General features: G+C 43.9%; 1 protein-coding gene across 16 annotated transcripts in view; it reads right to left on the bottom strand.

Moving 5' to 3' along the window:
* Positions 1-2,063: 2,063 nt before the first annotated feature.
* The window catches only part of KANK1 (KN motif and ankyrin repeat domains 1), a 247,690-nt gene continuing 225,228 nt past the window's right edge, over positions 2,064-24,525 (bottom strand). For 8 of the 16 annotated variants that reach the window (XM_054499980.2, XM_054499981.2, XM_054499982.2 and 5 more), the window contains 9 exons: positions 17,908-18,105; positions 16,886-16,994; positions 15,505-15,744; positions 13,287-13,374; positions 9,597-9,816; positions 7,180-7,322; positions 5,715-5,915; positions 3,576-3,674; positions 2,064-2,999 (listed from right to left, as the gene is read on the bottom strand). In XM_054499980.2, the coding sequence (XP_054355955.1) occupies positions 2,937-2,999; positions 3,576-3,674; positions 5,715-5,915; positions 7,180-7,322; positions 9,597-9,816; positions 13,287-13,374; positions 15,505-15,744; positions 16,886-16,994; positions 17,908-18,105 (1,361 nt within the window). In that variant the 3' untranslated portion in view covers positions 2,064-2,936. Of the gene's footprint in view, positions 3,675-5,714; positions 5,916-7,179; positions 7,323-9,596; positions 9,817-13,286; positions 13,375-15,504; positions 15,745-16,885; positions 16,995-17,907; positions 18,106-24,525 lie in introns of all 16 variants that reach the window. The other 8 variants (XM_063649575.1, XM_063649578.1, XM_063649573.1 and 5 more) reach the window with 5 other exon arrangements.

Raw genomic sequence — 24,525 nt, forward strand, 5'->3', positions numbered from 1 at the left:
CCTGAACTCAAGCAATCCTCCCACCTCAGCCTGTCTCAGTAGCTGAGATTACAGGTGTGAACCACCACACCTGGCTTGGTTTTACTTTCTTAACGTTAAACTCTCAAAAGTCCCACTGTTCCATTCCTGTTATCTTGGGGTGGCTCCCAACTGTAAGTGGTTCAACTTCCAAGGCAAGGTTTCTGGGAAATTGGCTCTTCATCACTTAAAGATTTAAACCTTCCTTTTTTTTTTTTTTCTTTTTGAGACAGGGTCTCACTCTATTACCCAGGCTGGAGCGTGGTGGCACAATCATGGCTTACTGTAGCCTCGACTTCCTGGGCCAAGGTGATTCTCCCGTCTCAGCCCCTAAGTAGCTGGCACTACAGTGCATGCCACCACGCCCAGCTAATTTTTCTTCTGTAGAGATGAGATCTTGCTATATTGCCCAGCCTTGTCTCGAACTCCTGGTCTCAAGTGATCTGCCTGACTCAGCCTCCCAAAGTGCTAAGATTATGGGTGTGAGCCACCACACCCACCTAAACTTCTCTTCAGCTGGAAAATAAGATCACGAGTTGCCAACCCCATGCTGGTCTTACTTGGGAACCTTGCCCGAGCCTCCTGTCACAAATCCCTTTTATGGAGTTTGTGCCTCAATAAACTGCAGCTGTACCAATGGGCATAATCAGGCTTGTTTATATAGTATACCAGGATCCCAAGATAAAAGGCATTCTAAATGCCTAGTGTAATTAGAGCAAACAAGGTACCAGCTAGCATTCATTACTTAGAGGTCAGATACATATCGTGTATCTGATAAAACAAGCACTCATTTTCTTTTTCAAAATCTCTCCCTCTCTCTCTCTCTCTCTCTTTCTCTCTCTCTTTTATTGTGCAATTTTGGATCTGTAGGAACTTGGGCTTGAACAGCTACAGGATCTGAAATTCAGCACATATCTCAGCTAGTAGGTTATGTCCCGAGAGGGATCTGCCTCCAGGTGGCTGTGACCTCACTTTCACAGTTCATGCAGAGGAAGGTCATCCTTGTGGTCCTGGGAGAGCTGGTCTGTTGCTGCCCAGGTTTGCCTGCACTGCCAGCATGGCTCTCACAGCCCCCCAAGTTTTCCTCCAAAAGGTTCAGACCTTGACTCTGAAACAGACCTCATAATGAAACACCTATGGGAAAAGTCTATTCTCTGGCCTCTTTCCTGAGCTCAATAATGTTTAATTTTTAAAAGGGGGAGAAGGAGGGAGGGAGGAAAAATCTCTGATATTTCTCCAATGCACTTGGCTCTCATAGATGGCCTTGGCCAAAACTCACCACCAGCAATTGTGCCAAAACACCTGGTTTGAATACTGGCTGTCATGCTGCTTCATTTAATGAGATGGTCCCAACTTTCTTTACTGTTTAAAAAGAATTTGAGGCCAGATGCAGTGGCTCATGCTTTTAATCTCAGCACTTTAGGAGGCCGAGGTGGGCAGATCATGAGGTCAGGAGATCGAGACCATCCTGGCCAACACAATGAAACCTCAGCTCTACTAAAAATACAAAAAATTAGCCGGGTGTGGTGGCAGGCACCTGTAGTCCCAGCTACTTGGGAGGCTGAGGCAGGAGAATGGCATGAACCCAGGAAGTGGAGCTTGCAGTGAGCCAAGATCATGCCGCTGCACTCTAGCCTGAGCAACAGAGTGAGACTCCGTTCTCAAAAAAAAAAAAAAAAGTCTGTCCAGCTTCATCTCTCCTTTCTTGTCACTACACGTATCACCTAGTCACCCAGCCACCCAGCAGTTGTACTCAGAGTCAAGGACTAGTGCTTCTGCACCTGAGAAGAACCATCTTGGGCTCCCCGTCGGAAGAGCGCTTTGCCTAAGGAGACCTCAAACTTCAGCCTCCCAACTTGCAATCTGAGTCAGGAGCCAATCTGTGGAAGTGGACAGGTGCCCTCGGAAGGTGCTGTCTCCCTATCGGAGCCGACTGGTGCACTTGCCCTCCCTGCTCAGCTCAGTCTATCAGCGTGTGCTGCCACTGCTGTAAGTCAATTGGCTCGGGGTGGACAGCTGTCAGAGATGAATCAGGGACAAGGAAAAGAGCTTAATGAAATTTTATTTTGAAAATATGGCAAGAGTCTAAGGCACTTCAAACATTTAAATACATAGAGGACCAAAGTAAATGTGACACGGTATAAAGGAATCCATAAATACAAAGAGAACTACACTGTGTTTCTCTAGAGGCAAATACAGAGCCAATTCCTCTAACACAATCCAACCTTTGAGTTGTGCAATTATTAAAAATGATAATGTTACATGTAGTTCTTCATGTCTTTAGTATGGAATATAAAAGTTGAAAATACTGTGTCAATTTCATATAGATACCCTTTTTATAAAAAGTCATATATTACATCTACCTAGCTAAAACCAAATGAGAATATTCTTTTTTAAGTTTTATACTTTGAGAGTTTTGTCTAGCCCAGGCCCAAGTTACCGATGATCAAAGTCATCTCGACTTCCTTATTTTAAAATAAGACAAAAGAAAAATCCAAAACTATGCTGGAATGAGATTTTGGAAGAGCTTTCTAATGGTTCCACATTTAGTAAATATAAATATTTGTGGAAAAATCTTAAAACATCTCAGTGAGAACCTGACACTTCTTTGTGGGAGTGAACAGAAGGTGCCCCTTCAGATCAGAATTCCCTATGACTGTACAAAACGGAGCAGAGACTCAACAGCAACAGAGACTGGGTTAAAGTGTGCCCTACACAGAAGATGGCCAGAAAGGAGGTGCGCGTGCCCAGGCTGGCAGTCTCTGCACTGTGAAAGCTTCAGCCTTTACCCCTGGGCTTGATGCTTCTGTTTGCTGGTGAGCTCAGGCACAATACATATACATTCAGTATCTGTCACCCCAACAGGAACAATTAGCAGCTTAATGGTGGCATGTAAATGGAGGGCTATTTGCATACAATCAATCAAATGAACCTCGGTGGGTGGGGCCAGGAGACGTCTTCCTTCCAAGCCTAGGGGTGCCCTAGAGACCAGGAAAGGAAAAAAACTGGGGGTTAATAGGTGACGTCAGGCAGATGTGTACCCTGTGACATAGGATCTTGGCCCACCACAGCCAACAACCAGCTGTGAGCCCGGGCCAGGAGAGCTCTGGCTGGGAACAGGTGTCCACAGCTCCAAGGCCAGCTGGGCTCGGCAGTGCTATGTCCGGTTGTCCTGGGAAGTCACCTTCCCACTCAGAGTGAACTATGGACTACAGGCTGCCTACCGTCTGCTTCAGGAACAATGCCAGAACCATGGTGAAATATCCCCATGGGCTCGGGGGATGCTATCTGGATAATTCTGCACAGAATGAAAACCTCTATGGGAAGCCGTGAGCATATGTCTTGCAACGACAAGCAAGGCCCAGCCTCTGCTAAAACATTAGTTCTCCTGCCTTTTGCAGGGCGGAGGCAGAAAGGATGAACTCTTAAGCTCCAGACTAAAACTTCCATTTTATGAATCAACATAAAATCTGTCTCCCGTCAATTCCTGGAGGAAGGGGGTCCACCAGTCTGGTGGATTTCAGCCTATTTACAAATGCCAAATGCACAACACTGACCGGAGACTGGGCTTTTGCAAAGTTGACATGGGCATACAGAAGAACAGCGATGTCCTTGTGTCCTGCTTCCAGGGCGATTGAGAGCGCAGTGCTGCCATCCTTAAGATAAGATGGAAAGAACAAGCCATGCTGGGTTTCTCAAACGTCCAGACAACCGAAAGGTAACAGAACAAAACACCCTCCAATAATTGGCAAGGTTCCCCAAATATCCCTACTCGTTCGGTCCTCTGGGAAACTTTTTTGGGACCTCTAAGTGTGAAGGCCTGAGGATGTGAAGATGAATGAGGCAAGCCTCCACCCTCCAGAGGTCCCAGTTAAGAGTATTATCTTACTCAACCATTCTGCCCACCAGGAGGGGGAAGCAGAAGATGGGGATAGAAAGTTTTTTTTTCTTCTAATTATGAATGACCAGGCAAGCAGCAGTAGCGTGTGTTTGGAGACTCTGCAATTTGCCAAAGTTCTTTTACCTTTCCTCTTAGAGAGGGCACTGTGATCCTAAAACCCTAACCACCTCGGTTTAAGGCTACAAGTAACATCTGTGTGTAAGCATGCAATCCCAGTGGGTTGCATAGATCCATCTTCTGGAAATAAGAGGGGAAACACTACATATGGGTGAAAAAAGCTTCACTTAACTGCTTGATTTCCATTAAATTTCAGGGATTTAAATGGATATAAAGGAGTATCAAGGGAAAGAACACAACTTGTTTTCTGTCTAGTCTGTTTTTTGAGACAGGGTTTGTCTCCCAGGCTGCAGTGCAGTGGCACGATCACAGATCGCTGTAGCCTTGACCTCCAGGGCTCAAGTGATTCTCCAGCCTCAGCCTCCATGGTAGCTGAGACTACAGGCGCATACCACCACATCTGGATAATTTTGTAGAGATGGGAGTCTCACTATGTTGCCCAGGCTGGTCTTGAACTCCTGGGCTCGAGAGATCCTCCTGTCTCAGCCTCCCAAAGTGCTGGAATTACAGGAGTCACTCACCGTGCCCAGCCTATCTAGTCTTGAAAGGATTTCCCTCTGGTCAGCAGCAGCAGCAGGACACAGTTCTCTTTGGTTTAATCTTATGATCCCTTCCCCTCACACGCTTTGAAAGATAATAGAAGTAAAATCAAACAAAAACCACAGCACAGCTAACAAACTCTTCTGGAAGAAAGAGAAGTCAGAAGCTCTCCCTCCCACAGAGGGGAAGAAGGGAATCTGCTACAGCTGCAGCTTCCGTGTGCTCCTGTGGAGATGGCTGAGTGTGAAGCTAGTCAGTCCCTCATACAAGTGAAAAACTCTGCTGGTTTTTCTCCCTACTGGCTTGGGCTCAGAAGGATCTGACCTACAAAGGATATTTTCCTAACTTTTTGGTGTTTTGAGCTAAAGAAGCTCTGATGCAAACCTGTGATCCACAGAGAGAAACTCAAAAACGGAACCAAGCCAGCCCAACCTCTCTGACCTTTAAACCATCTCACTGCCTACATGCCAGTTCCCACCTTCTACCTATCACCACTCCTCTCCTTTGGCCTAGAGACACACAGAAGTACCCCCTTTGCTTGAGTTTCCCAGTCCAGGAGTTATCTGGAAATGTGGACAGCCTGGGAACTGGGAGAAGACAGCAGAGTGGTGTTGATGGGACACACTAAGTAGAAATGGGAAGATGCTTCAAGAAGTCAAGCTACTCTGCAGGTTCTGGCAGATGCTGTGTCACAAGCCACTCACTTTGATGGGTCACAGTGCCTTCACTTTGGGTGGGAAAGGTTCACTATAGTAGGAACTGGTTTTAGTCACTGTGTAACCCCAGCCTCTAATGATTAATAATCCAGATTTCCAAGTGGACCTGTCAGAAGTCACCTACACTGAATTTGATTGTGCAGTGCAAATCCATTGATTCCCCTTTAGTAGAGGGGCTCTGGGACATGCCTGTTAATCACTCATTTCATGAATTTTTGGGGTAGGGCCTATTTATTCTGCTTTGGGTACTAGTTTATGAGAGTGTTAGTTTGCACACAGTAAGTGTAGCCAAGCTTGGCTGTGAAGGGAGGCGCCTAGATGGCGACACAAATCCCAGGGGAGAATAGAGGAGGATTTGGTCGCTCCTGGCCAAACGGCACTCCCAGAGCTCCCACCCAGGAGGCCCAATGGAGACAGCTTACGTTGTCCTCCAGGTGACCGTTGCAGCCGGGCTGGGCCAGCAGCAGCTTGACAATCTCCACGTGCCCGTGTTCGCTGGCACACATGAGGGCCGTGGAGCCCTCATCATCCTGGATGTTGACGTCAGCCCCACAGGCCAGAAGGCCCTTCACCATGTCTATCCGCCCGTGACTGACCGCCAGCATGAGGGCCGTCTGTCCCGCCTATAGGAAGAGATGACAGGGACTTCAGAAGTACATACTGAACTGGCAGTGGTGGCCTCTAGTGGGGCTGTGCTAGGGAAAGGGGGAAGAGTGTGGTGACAGAAGGGAAAGAACTGGTGATGGAACTACTTGGGGCAGATGGTGGCAAGCAGGGACAAACCAGCTTCCCATGAGCTAAGGAAGGGCATAAAGTAAGGAGCCAACTTCACTTTAGCATGGAGGATGTCTCAGTAGAGTAAGGGGCTGGAAGTTCAGGTGGTGTTTAAAAGTCAAGCTGTGGGCCTGGAGTGGTGGGTCACGCCTGTAACCCTAGCACTTTGAGAGGCTGAGGCGGGTGGACTGCCTGAGCTCAGGAGTTCAAAAGCAGCCTGGGCAACACTGAAACCCCATCTCTACTTAAAAAAAAAAGCCAGGGGCTGGCACGGTGGCTCACGCCTGTAATCCCAGCGCTTTGGGAGGCCGAGTCAGGTGGATCACGAGGTCAGGAGATCGAGACCATCCTGGCTAACACGGTGAAACCTCGTCTCTACTAAAAATACAAAAAATAAGCCGGACGTGGTGGCGGGTGCCTATAGTCCCAGCTACTTGGGAGGCTGAGGCAGGAGAATGGTGTGAACCTGGGAGGCAGAGCTTGCAGTGAGCCGACATTGCGCCACTGCACTCCAGCCTGGGTGACAGAATGAGACTTCGTCTCAAAAAAAAAAAAAAAGCCAGGTATGGTGGTATATGCCTGTTAGTCCCTGCTACTCGGGAGGCTAAGGCAGGAGAATAGCTTGAACCAGGGAGGCGGAGGTGGTTGCAGCGAGCCAAGATCATGCCACTGCACTCCAGCCTGGGCGACAGAGCAAGACTGTCTCTTAAAAAAAGTCAAGCTGTGAACATATCTGGACCTGGCACACTGCTTGCTATGAAGACACTGCAACACAGAGACAGGAAGCAACAGTCACTGAGTATCTGATGGGGATGCCCAATCATTTATATATAGGGGAACTAACAGGATTTCCATGCAAACTATGCAAATGGAGGAAAGGCAAAGCAAAAAAGAGAGAAGTTTCCAGTGTGAAATTTAAGCCCATATTTCCCTGGTATGTTTGGTCAGCAAGGAGTACCAGGCAGTGTGTGGACTCAGGGCAGGCCTGCGAACAAGTGCACTGTGGGGGGAGCGTGGCATCTATGCCTGCTCTGCCAGAGTGGCCACCGCAGTCCTGTCTGCTGCCTGCTGGTCAGGGGTGCATTCCTGAGCACAGGAACCAAGCACACTAACCTGACTAGCTTTGGCATTCACATCCCCACAGCCAAAGAGTTCTTCCACAACCCGCATGTCCTTCTCTGCTTCTACAGCGGCGAGGGCTGCCAGCATGATGGGGGTGTAGCCTGCCTTGTTCTGGTGATCCACATTACACACATCTGCGAAAAAAAAAAAAAAAAAGTCTCTTAGGAAGCAGCCCCTTCTAACAGCAGCTGCTTACGGAGCCACTGAAGGGATGGTGTTTACAGGAGCCCAGTGAAATGGTACCAGGTGGCTGAAGACCAAGAGTGACTTAGAAGGAAATGTGAGAGATGTTTTCATACTAAACCAAAAACTTTTTTTTTTTCCCTATTTCACGAGACCTGAAGCAACAGAAACAACGGTAAGCTTCTACAGCATATCTTGTTTGCCACTGGTGGCTGAAATGCAATGGCTTGGAAGTCTGGGTGGTTGTTCTAATGGTTGCTCTTGAGAATAAACGATCATATGGAATCTAGGCACTCAGCTGTGTTTAGGAAAGTGAAGCAGGTAGTGAGCTACTCATGAAAGAAGTGTTTGTAAATGCTTACGTATGGAACGTTGGACAGGGTCGTACCTACTTATCCAAACACTACTCATTCTGAGACTCTGAATTTACTACTCTGGCCTGTCAGGTGTCCTGAGAAGCAGAATTCCAATCATATAACATCCAGCTCTAGAATTTATGGTCTGAGAGCAAATGCAGTTAAGTCCCCTTAACAGAATCGATGAACCAGACCTTTTCTATTCCTGTAATTCTTAAGGAGTCTTCAGGGATTAAATTATCCTTCGGGCATTTAAAAGTTCCTTCGGTACTTTCTCTGAAATGACCGGAATGGTGAGTGTTAGAAACCAGCTTTTATGTGGGACCAAATATGAAGTTAAAATGTTCAGAATGTTTCTATCATAAAGGAAAAGAAAAGGTACCATGAACATTTACCTTAATATCCCAAACAACTCCATACTAAGGACATGTTTTTAAAAGTGGGTGTTTTTAATGCAGAAAATAAAAGGCCCTGTGGTGGAGAAGCAGGTGAGTTCATGTGCGCTTCGGGACTCCTCAGCACCTCGGACTTTGCTCTGCATAGATGCTGAAGCATCTTAGATCTACACCTTATGGAGCCAGAATCTCAGCCTAGAAGGGGGAGCAGTAACCATTAAGAAAAGTGATTCACCCAAACCATCCAACAATGGAATTAAAATTATTTAATTTGCCAAGATGTTTTATCAACTTCTAAGGGTATACTAAGCTGTTCCTGTCAGGAGTGATACTGAAATCTTGTTTTCAGCTTCCCTGGATATTACCCACTTCTGTTTAAACAATCACTCCGGCTGACTGTATCACCAGCTCTGTTTATAGTCTAGAAAGCCTGAAGAGGAACGGCTTGAAATTCCTTCCTGTAAGATGGAAGCAGCTATACCCTAACATGGTTCCAAAAACAGGGAACAAACACACTTAGAAAAGAAGGATAAATCTGCTTGGCTTTCTTCTCTGCATCAGTTCCAAGTTCCCAAAACAGAGCAGAAGAGATTGGACAGTGGATGAAGACAGAATTTCAGAAAATTGGACAGTTTTATTGCATATTCTAAGGTTCACATTGTATCCTCATTAATCACACTGAGATACTGTGAATTCTCTGTCACACACTAGAAATAAAAATATGTATTACAAAAATTAAAAGATTTGGGGTCTATGAGGCACCAGGCTGCTCCATTTGAACAAGAAGTTGAAAGCTCAGTTTCTTTAGGGTACCATCTGTGTATGTGCCCCTCCCTCACTTCATATCTAAGATGTCCACTGGCTCTATTCTGGGATAACAAGTTTCTACTATTCTATTATGGTTGAGAGACAAGAATAATATGCCCTTTGCTCTATGCTGTTTCCCCAATAACAGTATATTTTGGTGAAAATGGTGATCATTTGACCATCTGTTAAGGTGGCTTTGCTTAGTCCCCATGTTGACTAACCACACACTTCTGCAAGGACAGCAGTCATGGAGTAAGGTCAAATCAAGTGGTCCACAAGCACCAAGGCTGTGACCCTGGGCCTGTAAGCAGCACTCTGCCTCCTGAGTGCAAACCGGCCAAGCCCGCATGATTCAGCTCAGGAGGGAATGTGAGTCATGCTTCTTACCAGGGATACACCTCTCACTTGAATGCAGCTGAACTGCAGCAAGAAGATCCTCAAAACCTCCTCTCAAAACAGATCTAGAATCTGTGTCACCCAGTTTTGTTTAAACTTCAAGCCTCTTATGAATGACTCAAGAAAATTCTTGCCATGTCATGTGGAAAAGCAATAAAAAGGATTTTAGCATGGTCAGAGAATTCAGGAGCGGCTCAACCAGGTTCTCTGAGATGAGTCACAACCCAAGTGCTGTTAGAGAAGAGAGGGGGTGGAAGGGCAGCCAACATACCGGCATCTAACAGCAGCTTCACAATCTCGAAGTTGGAGTGGGACACGCTGTAATGGAGGGCTGTGTTGCCATTGCCATCTGCCAAGTTGACGACATAGCGGAGGACATCTGGGGAGATGGCCTCAAAAGCAGCTAAGTAGTCCCCCACCATGGCTGGAATGGCCGACTTCTGACTGGACACGCGGAACCACTCGTGCTGGAGGGTGTTCAGGCAGAACCTCTGCCAAAACACCAAGTGGTTGTTAGTTCTTCTATTTATAGACTTTTTGAGACCTAGTTGAAAGCACAAGTAACCTGTCCTTTTATAGTCAAAGTATATATATGCAGTTAGAATCTGCTCTCAAAAACCAACAGCCCTAAGAGAAGCTTCAAACACCAAACTGGGACATTTCTCCTGATTTTAAACGACACATAGATTCTAATGTCTATAAAGGAGACCAGACAGCACCGTGCAGAAGCAGAGGCTCTGGAGCCAGACCACCGAGTTTCAAATGCAGGCTCTGCTACCTAAAACCTTTATGACCCTAGGGAAGTCATTCTGCTTCCGTTTCCTCATCTGAAAAACTGGATAATACCATTCTTTCATAGTTTTTGTGATGAGAATAAAGACTAAGGCTTGGCTCAATTTATTAAGCTATTAATATTATGTAGTCATACTGGCCTTGCAAACAATTTTCATAGAAATTAGGAAGAAATTAACTGGCCTACACTGAATTATGCTGCTTCCTTCCTATCCAGACCAAACTCACCTCTTTCAACTCCTCAGCACAGCACTAGGTTGGGAGACCGTACGTGTATAGCCATCCCAATTCCCACCCCAATCCCAAATACAACTGTTCAACCATGGAAAAGGAAAATAAAAAGGAAGCCAGTCTGGAACTAATTTCATTTTCTCATCAGCTCCACTCTGACTTCCTTAAGCTGTGGACACATGAAGAAGGCACTTGCTATGTGGATGATCAACTCAACCCTGGGTCACATGAAGCCCAGTGGAGACTTAGCATAGTCAGTACTGGTGATGAGGATGACTACAATGTCTTTTCAATGGGCCTTCCTTCATATGAGTTTAATATTCATTTCTGCTGTGCTTACTCTTTAAAAGTTTAAAAATATATCAAAGAAAGACAACCTATGTCAAAAGCACCAGAATCCAAGAAGTCCTCTTTCTGTAGAAAAGGTAGAGTTGGGATTATAGAGCTTCCATCTCTTTATCATCCTGCTACTGATTATTTAGTTTTAACCATTTCAATCACGTTTTGGGTCACTTGAGAAGTGTCCTTTTTTTCCTGTATATATTCAGATTCCTGTTTCTTTGGAGTTGTCACACTGAAAGAAGGGAAATTATGTCTTCTGGTCATCCTAACTCTATTACTGCTAAATAACTGGTGTCCTGACATGATTATCTAGCCCTGGCAATGTGTTCACTCATCCACTACTTTTCACAACACAATACTTTAAACACTTTCACACCAAATGAAAATTCAATTAAAAAGATGTACCCATCACAGTGTGTGTGGATGACACCATGCTCGGCAATTTGGAGGATGCAGGAAAACAGAATCCTTCCCAAAGGGCACGTAACTTGGTATTTTGAGAACAGTGAAAGAAAAGTGTACTATGGCTATAAAATCTGGGGTTGTAAGGCACCAGTTTTAAGTTTAGGTTAAACCTGATGGGAAATACTGACACTGCAGTGAGATTTTATGGTTTTACTAGTGACCAGGGTATAGCCACGTATTTTCATGAATACAAATCCAAGAATTTCAATATGTAGTTCTATGTTTCCCCTTGACTAGGAATTTTTTTTTTTTTTTTTTTTTTTTTTTTTTTTTTTTTTTTGAGAGAGGGTGTCACTCTATCTCCCAGGCTGGAGTGTAATGGCGTGATCATGGATCACTGCAGCCTCAACCAGCTTCTTGCCTCAGCCTCCCAAGTAGCTAGGACCACGGGTACATGCCATCATACGTGGCTAATTTTTGTAGAGACAGGGTTTTGCCATGTTGCCCAGGCTGGTCTCAAACTGAACTCCTGGGCTCAAGTGATCCACTGCCTTGGACTCTCAAAGTGCTGGGATTACAGGTGTGAGCCACTGTGCCTGGCCTTGACCAGGAATTTTATTTAGTACAACTGGCCCTCTGTATCTACAGGTTCCATTTCCATAGATTCAACCACCGGCAGAGTGAAAATATTTTAAAAATATGTAATACAAAACAATACAGTATAACAACTATTTATATAGCATTTACATTGTGTTAAGTTTTTGAGGCCAGGCGCGGTGGGTCACACCTGTAATCCCAGAACTTTGGGAGGCCAAGATGGGCGGATCATGAGGTCAGGAGATTGAGACCATTCTGACTAACACAGTGAAACCCCGTCTCTACTAAAAATACAAAAAAATTAGCTGGGCGTTGTGGTGGATGCCTGTAGTCCCAGCTACTTGGGAGGGTGAGGCAGCAGAATGGCCTGAACCCGGGAGGTGGAGCTTGCAGTGAGCCGAGATTGCGCCACTGCACTCCAGGCTTTTTTTTCCAGACGGAGTCTCTCTCTCTCTCACCCAGGCTTGAGTGCAGAGGTACAATCTTGGCTCACTGCAACCACCATCTCCCGGGTGCAAGCAATTCTCCAGCCTCAGACTCCTGAGTGGCTGGGATTACAGGGGTGTACCACCATGCCTGGCTGACTTTTTGTATTTTTAGTAGAGACAGGGTTTCCCCATGTTGGCTAGGCTTATCTCGAACTCCAGACCTCATGTGATCCGCCTGCATCCGCCTCCCAAAGTGTTGGGATTACAGGCGTGAGCCACTGCACCTGGCCCTGTATTAGGTATTATGATATAAAAATGATTTAAAATATATGGCAGAATTTAAAGTATATGCATAGTTTATATGCAAATACTACACCATTTTACATAAGGGACTTGAGCATCTGTGCATTTTGGTATCCTTAGGGAATCCTACATTTTCTCAACGCACTAATAAAGAAGACAGCTGTCAACCAGTGGGTTAGTCTGGCCTATGAAAGAATGTGCACGTAACTTCAACACATGAGAATATGTCATTCTTGGCCATGGTGTCAGATTAACCATTGCCATGGAAATACTTATGTGTCCTATGTTGTACCATTCATGATCACTAAGGCAACCACAAACTCTTTGCTGTTTGCTCTGAATCTCTTAGACTGCGAGATGACAAGTGCAGTTATTGTTATGTTTAAAAATAGTGGCCGCCTGCATTCCACATCAGAGCATAACATACAGTTTCATAACTGAAAGGAATGCTGACCTCGGCCCAGATAGGTTTCTTTTAAAAACATATGCTAACTTAAAAAAAAAAATTCTTGGATGCTGCTCCCTGGATCTTACTGTTCTATAAATAGAAATGAAATATGTAGAAAGATGACTGACTGCAATTAGCCCTCCTTTCTGTCTGCAAGTGTATGCCTCACAGATGCCTCCACCCCAAGAAAAGTCCAGGGTGGGTAAAGGATGTCCGAAGTTGGGCCTCAAGGAAACACTGGCAGTGTGATCCAGGGAGCAAGACCACATGATGTTCACCCAGCCCACTCAGGCTGGAAACAGTTCAGGAGAAAAGCATGCAAGCAACAACTCGGGCAGCCTACAGCTGGCCTTGATAATGAGCCCACTCATGCACTTTGTACACACTGGGAATGGTGTTTGCAGGTCAGACTCACCATATCTTTGCTGGTCAAAGCTTTGGGGTCATTTATAGTATTTTTCAGTAAGTTGCATGCAGACAACATCTTTTCACTTAATTCATACCTGAAAGGGGAAAAAAGAAGTTACGATTGGTCACAAGAAGAAAATCATTTTTATTTCAACCCAAATATATAATTTTTTTTTGGAGACAGGGTCTTGCTCTGTCGCCCAGGCTGGAGTGCAGTGGCATGATCTTGGCTCACTGCAACCTCCACCTCCTGGATTCAAGCAATCCTCCTGTCTCAGCCTCCCTAGTGACTGGGACTACAGGTGTGCACCACCAGGACCAGCTAATTTTTGTATTTTTAGTAGAGATGGGGTTTCAGTATGTTGGCCAGGCTGGTTTTGAACTCCTGACCTCAGGTGATCCACCTGCTTCGGCTTCCCAAAGTGCTGGGATTACAGGTGTGGGACACTGTGCCCAGCTTCAACTTTTAAAAATAGATTTTTAAAAGGCAAGTGGCCCCAAGCCAGCCTAGGCAGGTCATTATGGCACAAGGTGCTTGGGTGGAGGCAGCACAGACATCCTTAGGGGTCCAAGGGTTACGTCCACTGTGCAGAGCCAACACCTCCAGCCAGAGATTGAGGCCTTGTTTGGGAGGGTGACATTCGGCTTCACCAACTGGCCTTTATGACATTCTGGAATAACATTTAGAGATTTTTTTTGCCATTTTTAAGTTGTGGTTTTGTTTTTGTTTTTTGAGACAGTCTCACTCTGTCGCCCAGGCTGGAGTGCAGTGGCGCAATCACAGCTCACTGTAGTTTTGCTGTCCCAGGCTCAAGCAATCTTCCTACCTCAGCCTCCCAAGTAACTGGGATTACACATGTGTGCCACCACACCTGGCTTTGTATTTGTAGAGACAGGGTTTCACCATGTTGCCCAGGCTGGTCTTGAACTCTTGGGCTCAAGCTATCTGCCTGCCTGCCTCAGCCTCCCAAAGTATTGGGATTACAGGTGTAAGCCACTGTGCCCAACCTGTTCTAAGTTTTTAAAAAAATATTTTTAATCTTAAGGGGGTTGAAGGAGACCCAAATTACTTTTTTTCTGAGACAGGGTCTTGCTCTGTCACCCACACTGGAGTGCACTGGCTCACTGCAGCCTCAACCTCCAGGGTTCAAGTGATCCTCCCACCTTATCCTCCGGAGCAGCTGGCATGTGACACCATGCCCAGGTAATTGATATTTTTGTAGAGATGAGGTCTTACTATGTTGTCCAGGCTAGTCTCAAACTCCTGTGCTCAAGCGATCCTCCTGCCTTGACTTTCCACAAATTACTATATATCCATTGTGCTGACCAGTAAACCACACATCTGAACCCACATTTGGTGACTCACGTGTTTAACCCGTATGAAAAATAAAAAAATGACATATGGTATATAAATTACATCTCAAAGCTGTTAAAGAGCCATGTGAAACACTTGGAAATATAAACTAAAAACACTTACCTTGTGTTAATGCAGTTAAACTTTCATTTGCCAAATTAAATAGTTAAGTTTTCTGAAACGTTCTATTTATATTTCACATAGTGAAAAACCATACTGAAGTTTCCATCTTTTCTATTCTCTATTTTAAGAGCATCAAATCCTTATCTAATGGTCTTGAAAACTTACATTTTGAGGCACATGTTTCAGCCAACCAGAGTGTTTTTCAGCTACTATTTATGATATACCCAACTCCATTCTTGTGGTATTCCTGATCATTCAATGTGTAACAGAATACAAACATGTAAGTGATATGCATCATCTTTACAGTAAATGTGATCTTTGGCTGAGGCCTCATCCACACAATGATCCTGTAATAATGATACTGACACCTGTATCAAGATAAATGGCTAAACATAAAATCTGAAATCTTAAAGTATGCTGGCCACCAAAAAATTAAAATGTCTTTAAATATAAGGTAAGGTGTTCAAACAAGGGAAGTTTTAGTGGATTGTGGTTCCATATGTTAAATTATATAGCAGAGTTAAGGTTTCAGAAAACAAGGGTGATTAGGTATCAGGCCATTCTACCATAAGAGATCTAAGAGTTGCGATACTCTGTACTTGTATATATTAGTATCTCAAGATGTGTCTACTTCTGAGGAACAGATAAAAGCAAACATTTAATTACAAAAGCTCTGAACTGGCCAACTCTATTGCCAAAGTACATTAAATGTGGGAGGGGCAAGGGAGGGAAGGGGAATGTACCACACCTCTCTCTGATTTCCACCTTCTCAGGTTCACATTCTTGAACCTGCATTTCATCTTCCACCCTGGCAGACTTGAAACCTTCAATATTAACTGCATGGTGCCCTTCTGCCATTCCCCGAGTGTCTTCATCCTCCTCCTCTTCCTCTTCTTCAAGAGGATACTCAATGACATCACACTCGTCATCTGACTCGGAAGAAGAGCTTTCATCTGAGCTGGAATCATCACTTGAAGTTGTTTCATACCTAGGTGGCAATTGGGATTTCAGGAGATGCAAGGTGTGCTCACAAAGACTCAGTGATAGAAATTTCTATGAAGGGATTTGCTAACTGACTCCAGAAATTTCACTAGTGGTTTTAAATCCTGCACTTAGAAGTTCAAAGTAAGGTCTATTTAAATGCCTGGTGGTTTTGAATGGATTCTAACTTAAATTGGTAATCGGTATCATATAACCAATTGGTATCATGTAACACTTGTTAAAGAAAATAATGGCATCTCCGGCTTAGTATAAATCGAGAGAAAACATACTTTATGGAAAACAGATTGGTAGGTGCTAACTTTTTGTCCCCCCCACCCCATTTCTTCCTATTTCATCCTATTAATTCTCCCAGTATCAAGGTGAATAGATTACATAGGCAATCAATAGTTTTTCTGGTGTATGCCCTCCAAAATCTCCTGGCCATTATCACTGAATAAAACTTCTAAGATTTCGAAAACAGGCACCGTAAGGTTAAACCCTAATGGTACACTTTGCTATAAACATTATCTTAACTAACTTTGTATTATTTCTTTCTTGTGGGGGCCATGTATCAATTCATTGATTTGATTCAATTGTAGGACAACAAAGGAGCTTAACTATGTACGTGGGCCAATGGAAAGAGAAGGAACACACAATAACCATTCTATTTAGAAAGCAAACTGGTGATGTGGTTATCAGTTGTGAAAGGTCCTACAATTTGGGTCGTAAACATGGAGAGCTAAGCAAAAGGACCCATTTTGAAGGAATAGATGACGATCGTTGGCCCAGAGAGTGATGCTCTCAGTCTTTTTCTGCTCAATTTTGAGTTCTCATAGAGGTAAGTACAAGTTGTCCAACACAGTGCAGGAACCCTGCTGCGTTCGCTGAAGACTATTTCTTTCAGATCAGAGGTGAGGAGATGTAAACTGCTCAGCTTCATCAGGTATCCTTAAGAGAGTGACAAATCCTTAAAGACAGCACCAGAAGAGGAAAGAAAAGCCCAAATGCACCTTTCTGCCTTTCTGAGGAGGGAATCTTCCATCACTGCGCTGTGGCCGCTTCCCCGACTAGGCACCTTGAAATGTGACTTAGGCAGGAGGCAAAGGAGACTGACAGCATTAGCCTCTAGAACCACCATCTTTCCTTACCCTCCATTAATGCCAACAAACTGAAGATTCTTTTTTGCGCCATTTGAATCTTTGTTACCATCTTTCTTCTTCATGATGGACTTCAGTGTACTTTCATTGTTTGTACATGCTGTGAAAAAGTCAAGGCAATAAAAATGAAAACTCACACCCATACATGTTAAATGATCTTTTTTCCTGTACAGTTCTTTTCTCATGCATGTAAATGTAGATCTTGGCATATATATGTGAGAAGTTTCCACAAAATTCAATGGGAAGGTGTGCGCATGCAAAGAAAATAATTCAAAGTTCCATTAATAACATTCTTCACATGGGAAAAAAATCAATTAGTACTTCCAGACATAACAAAGCCGGTGAAAATTGACATTTGTATCCGGCTTTATTGCTTATAAAGTGATGTCGTGTCTCACGAGCCTCAAGGACCATTTACGCACTAAACAGGGATTATTGTTTTTCTTCAGCTGAGATAACCTGAAAAAACTTATGCCTGCCAGAATGTGAATAAAATGCTATTTAAAATATTTCATAATTTGTAATATCAGGTAAGCTTTCTTGTACAGCTTTCTTTCTTTGGTAATTTTGAGACAGGGTCTCTTTCTGTCACCCAGGCTGGAGTGCAGTGGCCTGATCTCAGCTCACTGCAACCTCCACCTCCCAGGTTCAAGTGATTCTCCCACCTCAGCCGCCGGAGTAGCTGGGACTACAGGTGTGCACCACCATGCCTGACTAATTTTTGTATTTTTTAGTACAGATGGGGTTTCACCATGTAGGCCAGGCTGGTCTCGAACTACTGGCCTCAAGTGATCTGCCTGCCTTGGCCTCCCAAAGTGCTGGGATCACAGGTGTGAGCCACCATGCCCGGCCTCTTTGGTAACCTTATTTAAAGATATTCTGGGCCCACCTTCCAAATAACGATATTAACTTTCTTCCAGGTCAATTTAAAAGGTACATTGACATTAAATTGGAATGCTGGCAATGCTGGCCCTAGAATCCTGATGCCAATGACTGTGAGTGAGAAAAGTTACCATAGAGGCCAGCGGCGATCTGGTCGTCTGTCAGGTTCACTGGAGACAGCGTACCTTCCTGAGTGGGGAAGGCATCCAGGCTGCAGATTGGCTTTCCTTCTGAGGTCCCCACTTCTTGCTCAAGCTGGGATGTCTGGGAGCTTAAGGGATTTCCTGACTGAAGGCCTCCACACTTACAGGTATATCCCAAATAATTGCCTATCAGGAAAAAGAAAGGTACAGGGTGTGTGATGCTAGGACTGAAAAAGCAGGCTTAAAAAAAAACAACTCTTGCAATTCATAATTTAAAATGGGACTATTATCCCAGCCACCAAAACTCAGAAGGCCCTTTGACTCTTCAGCTTTCCTGATTTCATTAGCATAGGCAGACTGCCAAGCCTCGTCATTCTAACTCCATAGCACCTCTTCTTTTCTCTCTGTTTTGGCTGCTACCATCATAGCCTTGGTTTCTAGTCATGGAAGGAGCATTCTTACTGCCCCTCTTCCATTACGATTTCCGCTCTGGCACAATGCTTCAGAGCATCACTCTCAGCCAGCAACAATGCCATCATTATTCTAGCTAAAACAAAATGTGACAACGCCTAAAAAGCACCCACTGCTCAGGAAATGTAGTCCACACTGCAGAGCCAGAGATTCTAAACTATCCATAACGTGGTACTGGCTGACCCCCCCAACTTCATTTCCCACTCCTCCTGTCATTCTTACTGGGACAGGGACTGCATCCCATTAAGTGCCAGTACTCGCTGTATAGAGATGCAGGTCTCTTGTTTCCTGGCAGCATGCCTCAGCTTATGCCCTTCTACTACCTGGAATACCTTTATTCCCCCATCTTCACACAGCTGCACCCTCCCATCACTGCCTCTTCAGACCCTTCCCTGATCTCCTTCACTAACAATGTTCTTGCCCTGAACTCTCACAGCCCATCTTTTGTACCTTCTCCTGGGATCTGTGATACAATGTACAAGACGACTTGTATGATGGTTTTAGACTCCCTTGTAGATGGTAAGTACTTTGAGGGCATCCAAAAGTTCTGATCAACTTTGTTTCTCTTACCAAATCTACTAGAGTGCTTTTGTATGTTAGCCACTTAAAATCTTCACTGACCGAAGCAATTTGGATTAAATAATATTTTGTAATTAATGTATACAGATATGTCAATGAAAAGAGTCAAACTCTGTAAAAAAGAGGTTTACTCTGAGCCAAGTATGAATGACCAAGGCCAAAAGCACAATCTCACGAGGTCTTGAGAACATGTGCCCAAGGTGGCTGGGTTACAGCTTAATTTTATACATTAGGGGACTAGAAGTTACAGGCAAACACAAATCATTACATGTAAGGTGTACACGAGTTTAGAAAGGTGGAAGAACTCAAACAAGGGTGGGCTTCCAGGTCTTAGGTAGATTCAAAGATACTCTGATTGGCAAATGGTTGAAAAAGTTAACTTATTATCTAAAGGCCTGGAATCAACAGAAAGGAGTGTCTGGGTTAAGATAAGGGGTTGTGAAGACCAAGGTTCTTATTATGTAGATGAAGCCTCCAGGTAGCAGGCTTCACCTACATAGATGGTAAATGTCTCTTTTCAGACCTCTATATAGATGGTAAATGTCTCTTTTCAGACCTAAATAGGTACCAGACTCTTAACCTCTCCTGGATCAGGAAAAGGCCTGGACAGGTAAGGGGATTCTCTACATAATGTAGATATTCCCCACAAGAGACAGCCTTGCAGGGCCATTTCAATATACATCAAAGAGGCCAGGAGCAGTGGCTCATGCCTGTAACCCCAGCACTTTGGGAGGCCAAGGCAGGTGGATCACCTGAGGTCAAGAGTTCAAGACCAGCCTGGTCAACACAGTGAAACTCCGTCTCTACTAAAAATACAAAAATTAGCCAGGCATGGTGGTGGGTGCCTGTAGTCCCAGCTACTTGGGAGGCTGAGGCAGGAGAATGGCTTGAACCCGGGAGGTGGAGGTTGTAGTGCCAAGATTGTGCCATTGCACTCCAGCCTGGGTAACAGAGTGACAGACTGAGACTCCATCTCAAGAAAACAAAAGAAACAAAACAAAGACAAAATACACCGAAGAAATATATTTTAGGGTAAAATATTTCAATTTCTTTTAGGGTCTGCTGTCATGTGATGCTATAGGAGAGTCAGGTTGGAATTTATCTTATTGCTGTAAAGAGTCTGTTTGTCACTCCTAAGATTTCTGTTTTAATGTTAATGCTGGTCAGTTGTGCCTGAATTCCAAAGGGAGGAGGGTATAATGAGGCATGTTTGACACCTCCTTCCCATCATGGCCTGAACTAGTTTTTCAGGTTTACTATGGAATCCCCTGGCTGACAGGAGGGATCTATTCCATTGGTTAGGGGGCTTAGAATTTTATTTTTGGTTTACAGATACATCATAGAATTTTCAATGTGGGTGATGTGGAAAAATGTTTGTAATATATGGTTAATTGACAAAAGCAGATAATAAAATTCCATGGATTGTGTGATACTATTAAAATACGTTACCACACACAGACACACACACACAGGAAAAGTTATCTGACTCTGTGCTAAATGAAACAGCTATGGTAGTTTTAATTTTTCCCTGGATTAGGCTGGGCGCGGTGGCTCATGCCTGTAATTCCAGCACTTTGGGAGGCTGAGGCAGGTAGGTTACTTGAGGTCAGGAGTTTGAGACCAGCCTGGCCAACATGGTGAAACTCCATCTCTACAAAAATACAAAAATTAGCTGGGCATGGTGGTGAGTGCCTGTAATCCCAGCTGCTCGGGAGGCTAAGGTAGGAGAATCACTTGAAGCCAGGAGACAGAGGTTACAGTGAGCCAAGATCGTGCCACTGCACTCCAGCCTGGGCAGCAGAGCAAGACTCTGTCTAAAAAAAAAAAAAAAAAAAAATTTCCTTGGATTTGCCATTTTTTCTATAGTGAATATGAGTTAACTGTGTTCAAAATCACTTTTAAAAATGAAAAATTATTTCACTTAATTGTCTAAAAGTTTTATCCTAAGGATATACAAAAAGATACAGAAGGCTATTGTTTCCATGTTTAAAACAGTAAAAAGAGGCAGACAGTCTGCTTATAAGAAACAACCATATAAGCACTGATATATTTATACAAAGGAATTCTATACGGCCATTACAAATCTTGATATAGGAGAATATTAACATAGATGAGCATGATGTATATTAAAAGTAGGTCATACAATAATACAGAGAAAATAAACCTACTTTGGTAAATATTTTTTTATTTTAATTGAGAGAGTGTCTTGTGCTGTTGCCCAGGCTGGAGTGCAGTGGCGCGATCCTGGTCACTGAAACCTCTGCCTTCTTGGTTCAAGAGATTCTTGTGCCTCAGCCTCCCGAGTAGCTGGGATTACAGGCACCTGCCACCATGCCTGGCTAATTTTTGTATTGTTAGCAGAGATGGGGTTTTACCATGTTGGCCAGGCTAGTCTTGAACTTGTGACCTCAGGAAATCTGCCCGCCTTGACCTCCCAAAGCGTTGGGATTATAGGCATGAGCCATCGCACCTGGCCTTATTTTTAATTTTTGTCTCAGTTCAAGTTTTTTTCTTTCGAGACGGAGTCTTATTCTGTTGCTAGGCTACAGTGCAGTGGTGCGATCTTGGCTCACTGCAACCTGCGCCTTCCCGGTTTAAGCAATTCTCCTGCCTCAGCCTCCCGAGTAGCTGGGGCTACAGGCACGTGCCGCCATGCCCAGCTAATTTTTGTATTTTTAGTAGATACTCGGTTTCATCATGTTGGCCAGGTTGGACTCGAACTCCTGACCTCAGGTGATCCACCCGCCTCAGCCTCCCAAAGTGCTGGGGTTACAGGCGTGAGCCACCGTGCCTGGCCTCTCAGTTCAAGTTTAATGGAAACTAGAAAAGATCAATGGGCTTATTCCCTCTAATGATACATCACACAAATCAGCGGCCTGCCCCACAACACAGCTCAGGCCATTCCCACCAAGAGAAGAAAGGCTGGCCTCTCCACCCCTTGTAGGAAAGGCCTGCCTTATAACAAACCAGAATTTATCTGAATCTGAAGTCTTATGTTTTACTCATGGGGAAAAAAAATACAAAAGAGGTTTTGTTCTCATTGCTGCCTACTGGCATTAGTGAATAATTATATTTACATATATATGTATTAGAAAAATCATGGAAGGATATACAGGAAACCCGTTTAACACTGCTTTGCCTAAGGCTAAAGAGTCACAGGCTACTATAACTTTTTTCTTTTTGTGTCTAGTATTTCCTAACTTATACTTTATAAACATAAATTACTAACAAAAATTAAACATTTAAATCTACTCACAATGTCAGGTGATTACAACTTTATCCCTTTCAAAGTAAAGCTCTGAAATCTCTTAGATTCTTAGAAGAAAAGCAGCTTAAGTGTTGATTGTATTTTGAGGCAATATGAAGAAAAAGAACTAATAACGAGCCCTAAAACTGCTCTGAGTTCTATTCTTCATAAGAATCACCTGCGACATTGGCTAAAATGCAGATTCCCAGGCACATGCTGCCAGAAGATCATTCTGCAGTTCTGGGATGGGGGCCAAGTGATGGCATTTCTGACATTCCCCACCACCTACAAGAATCACTGATGCAGGTGGCCCACTTTGAAAACTGGTTTAAAACAATGACGCTATAATAAAAGAGTGAGAGCTGGCAAAAAATTCAACGTAAGGCATTAGAGATCATCTAAATTTTTTTTTTCTTTTTTCTTTTTTTTTTTTTTTTGAGACAGAGTCTTGCTCTGTCATCCAGGCTGGAGTGAGGGCTGTGGCGCGATCTCAGCTCACTGCAACCTCCGCCTCCCGGGTTCAAGCGATTCTCCTGCCTCAGCCTCCCAAGTAGCTGGGGCTACAGGTGTGCACAACCATGCCTGGCTAATTTTTGTATTTTTAGTAGAGACCGAGTTTTACCATGTTGATTAGCCTGGCCTCAAACTCCTGACCTCAAGGGATATCATCTAAATTTTAATTCTCATACTTCCAGCTAAGGATTCTGAAGGCCAGCTAGGTTCAGTGACTTGCCCCAGGCCACAGAGCTGAACTAGAACTCACGTTTCCTAATTCTGTGAACAGTCCCTTGTCCACAAATCAACAGCACAATGCTTTCTCCTTTAGCTGTGGGACATGGGGGCTACCTGGACGATTCCTTTACAACTCCAACTTCCTCCTCAACACACATACACACAATACTGAATTCAGCGGTCCAAACAATGTTTAACACTATGTGACCTGATGTCCCCTATGTGTCCCCTAACTGCAAATATGAAATGCCTAATATACCTTTGACTTATTTTAAGCAAAGTAAATAAAGCAGGGTATTTATCTTCATTTTTCCTTCTCCAAGTCCATTCATCATTACTTAGAAAATATTGCAGCGGCCTCCAAAAAGTCTCACTAGTTAATCACTGAGTGCCAGCACACTCTTTTTTTTTTGAGATTGAGTCTCGCTCTGTCACCCACCCTGGAATGCAGTGGTGCGATCTCTGCTCACTGCAACCTCCACCTCCCGGGTTCAAGTGATTCTCCTGCTTCAGCCTCCTGAGTAGCTGGGATTACAAGCGCCCGCCACCACGCCCAGCTATTTTTTGTATTTTTAGTAGAGACGGGATTTTACCATGTTGGCTAGGCTGGTCACGAACTCCTGACCTCAAGTGATCCGCTTACCTCGGCCTCCCAAAGTTCTGGGATTACAGGTGTGAGCCACCGTGCTTGGCCGCCAGAACACTCTTTTTAGAGAAATGCTTGTACAAAGCATTTTGCTCTTCAATAACCAACAATGACTTTTTAAATGCAAATACTTGATAGTTTTGACTATTATTGAAACCATAAAACATATACAAAAGTAGATAATAGTTTAATAAACTCCTGTCTTCCCATTACTAGCTTCAACAATGATTAGAAAATATCTGGTTTCCCTGATAACTCCCTCTGCCCACTCACACTGCATTATTTTGAAGCAACAGCTAGAGATTCTATCATTTTCATCCATAAATATTTCAGTATATGTCCCTAAAAGAACTCTAAAAAATGCAAACCATTGAGGCTAACACTATCAAATCTTAAAAAAAGATAATTATGATTATCACATAATCCAGTCAGTATTCAAATTTCTCCAATAGTCTTTTTTTTTTTTGATATGGCATCTCACTCTGTCACCCAGGCTGGAGTGCAGTGGCATGATCTCAGCTCACCGCAACCTGTCTCCCAGGCTCAATCAATCCTCCCACCTCAGCCCCCTAAGTAGCTGGGACCACAGACGTATACCACCACGCCTGGCTTCTTTCTTTTTTTTTTTTGTATTTTTAATAGAGATGGGTTTCACTATGTTGCCCAGGCTGGTCTCGAACTGCTGGGCTCAAGCTATCCACCCACCTTGGCCTCTGAAAGTATTGGAATTACAGGCATGAGCTACTGTGCCCAATCTCCAATAGTCTCTAAAAAATTTCTTCAATAGGGTGTTTGCATCAGAATCCCAGTCATGTATTTCCATGGGTTGCTATTATTTTAAAGTCTTTTAATCCATAGATTCTCTTTAAGTACAGCTTAAAATTTTTAAAAAATTCAAACACAATTTATAGACAATAAAATGCACAGAATG

Source organism: Pongo pygmaeus, chromosome 13 (assembly GCF_028885625.2).
Source record: "Pongo pygmaeus isolate AG05252 chromosome 13, NHGRI_mPonPyg2-v2.0_pri, whole genome shotgun sequence".
Taxonomy (NCBI): domain Eukaryota; kingdom Metazoa; phylum Chordata; class Mammalia; order Primates; family Hominidae; genus Pongo; species Pongo pygmaeus.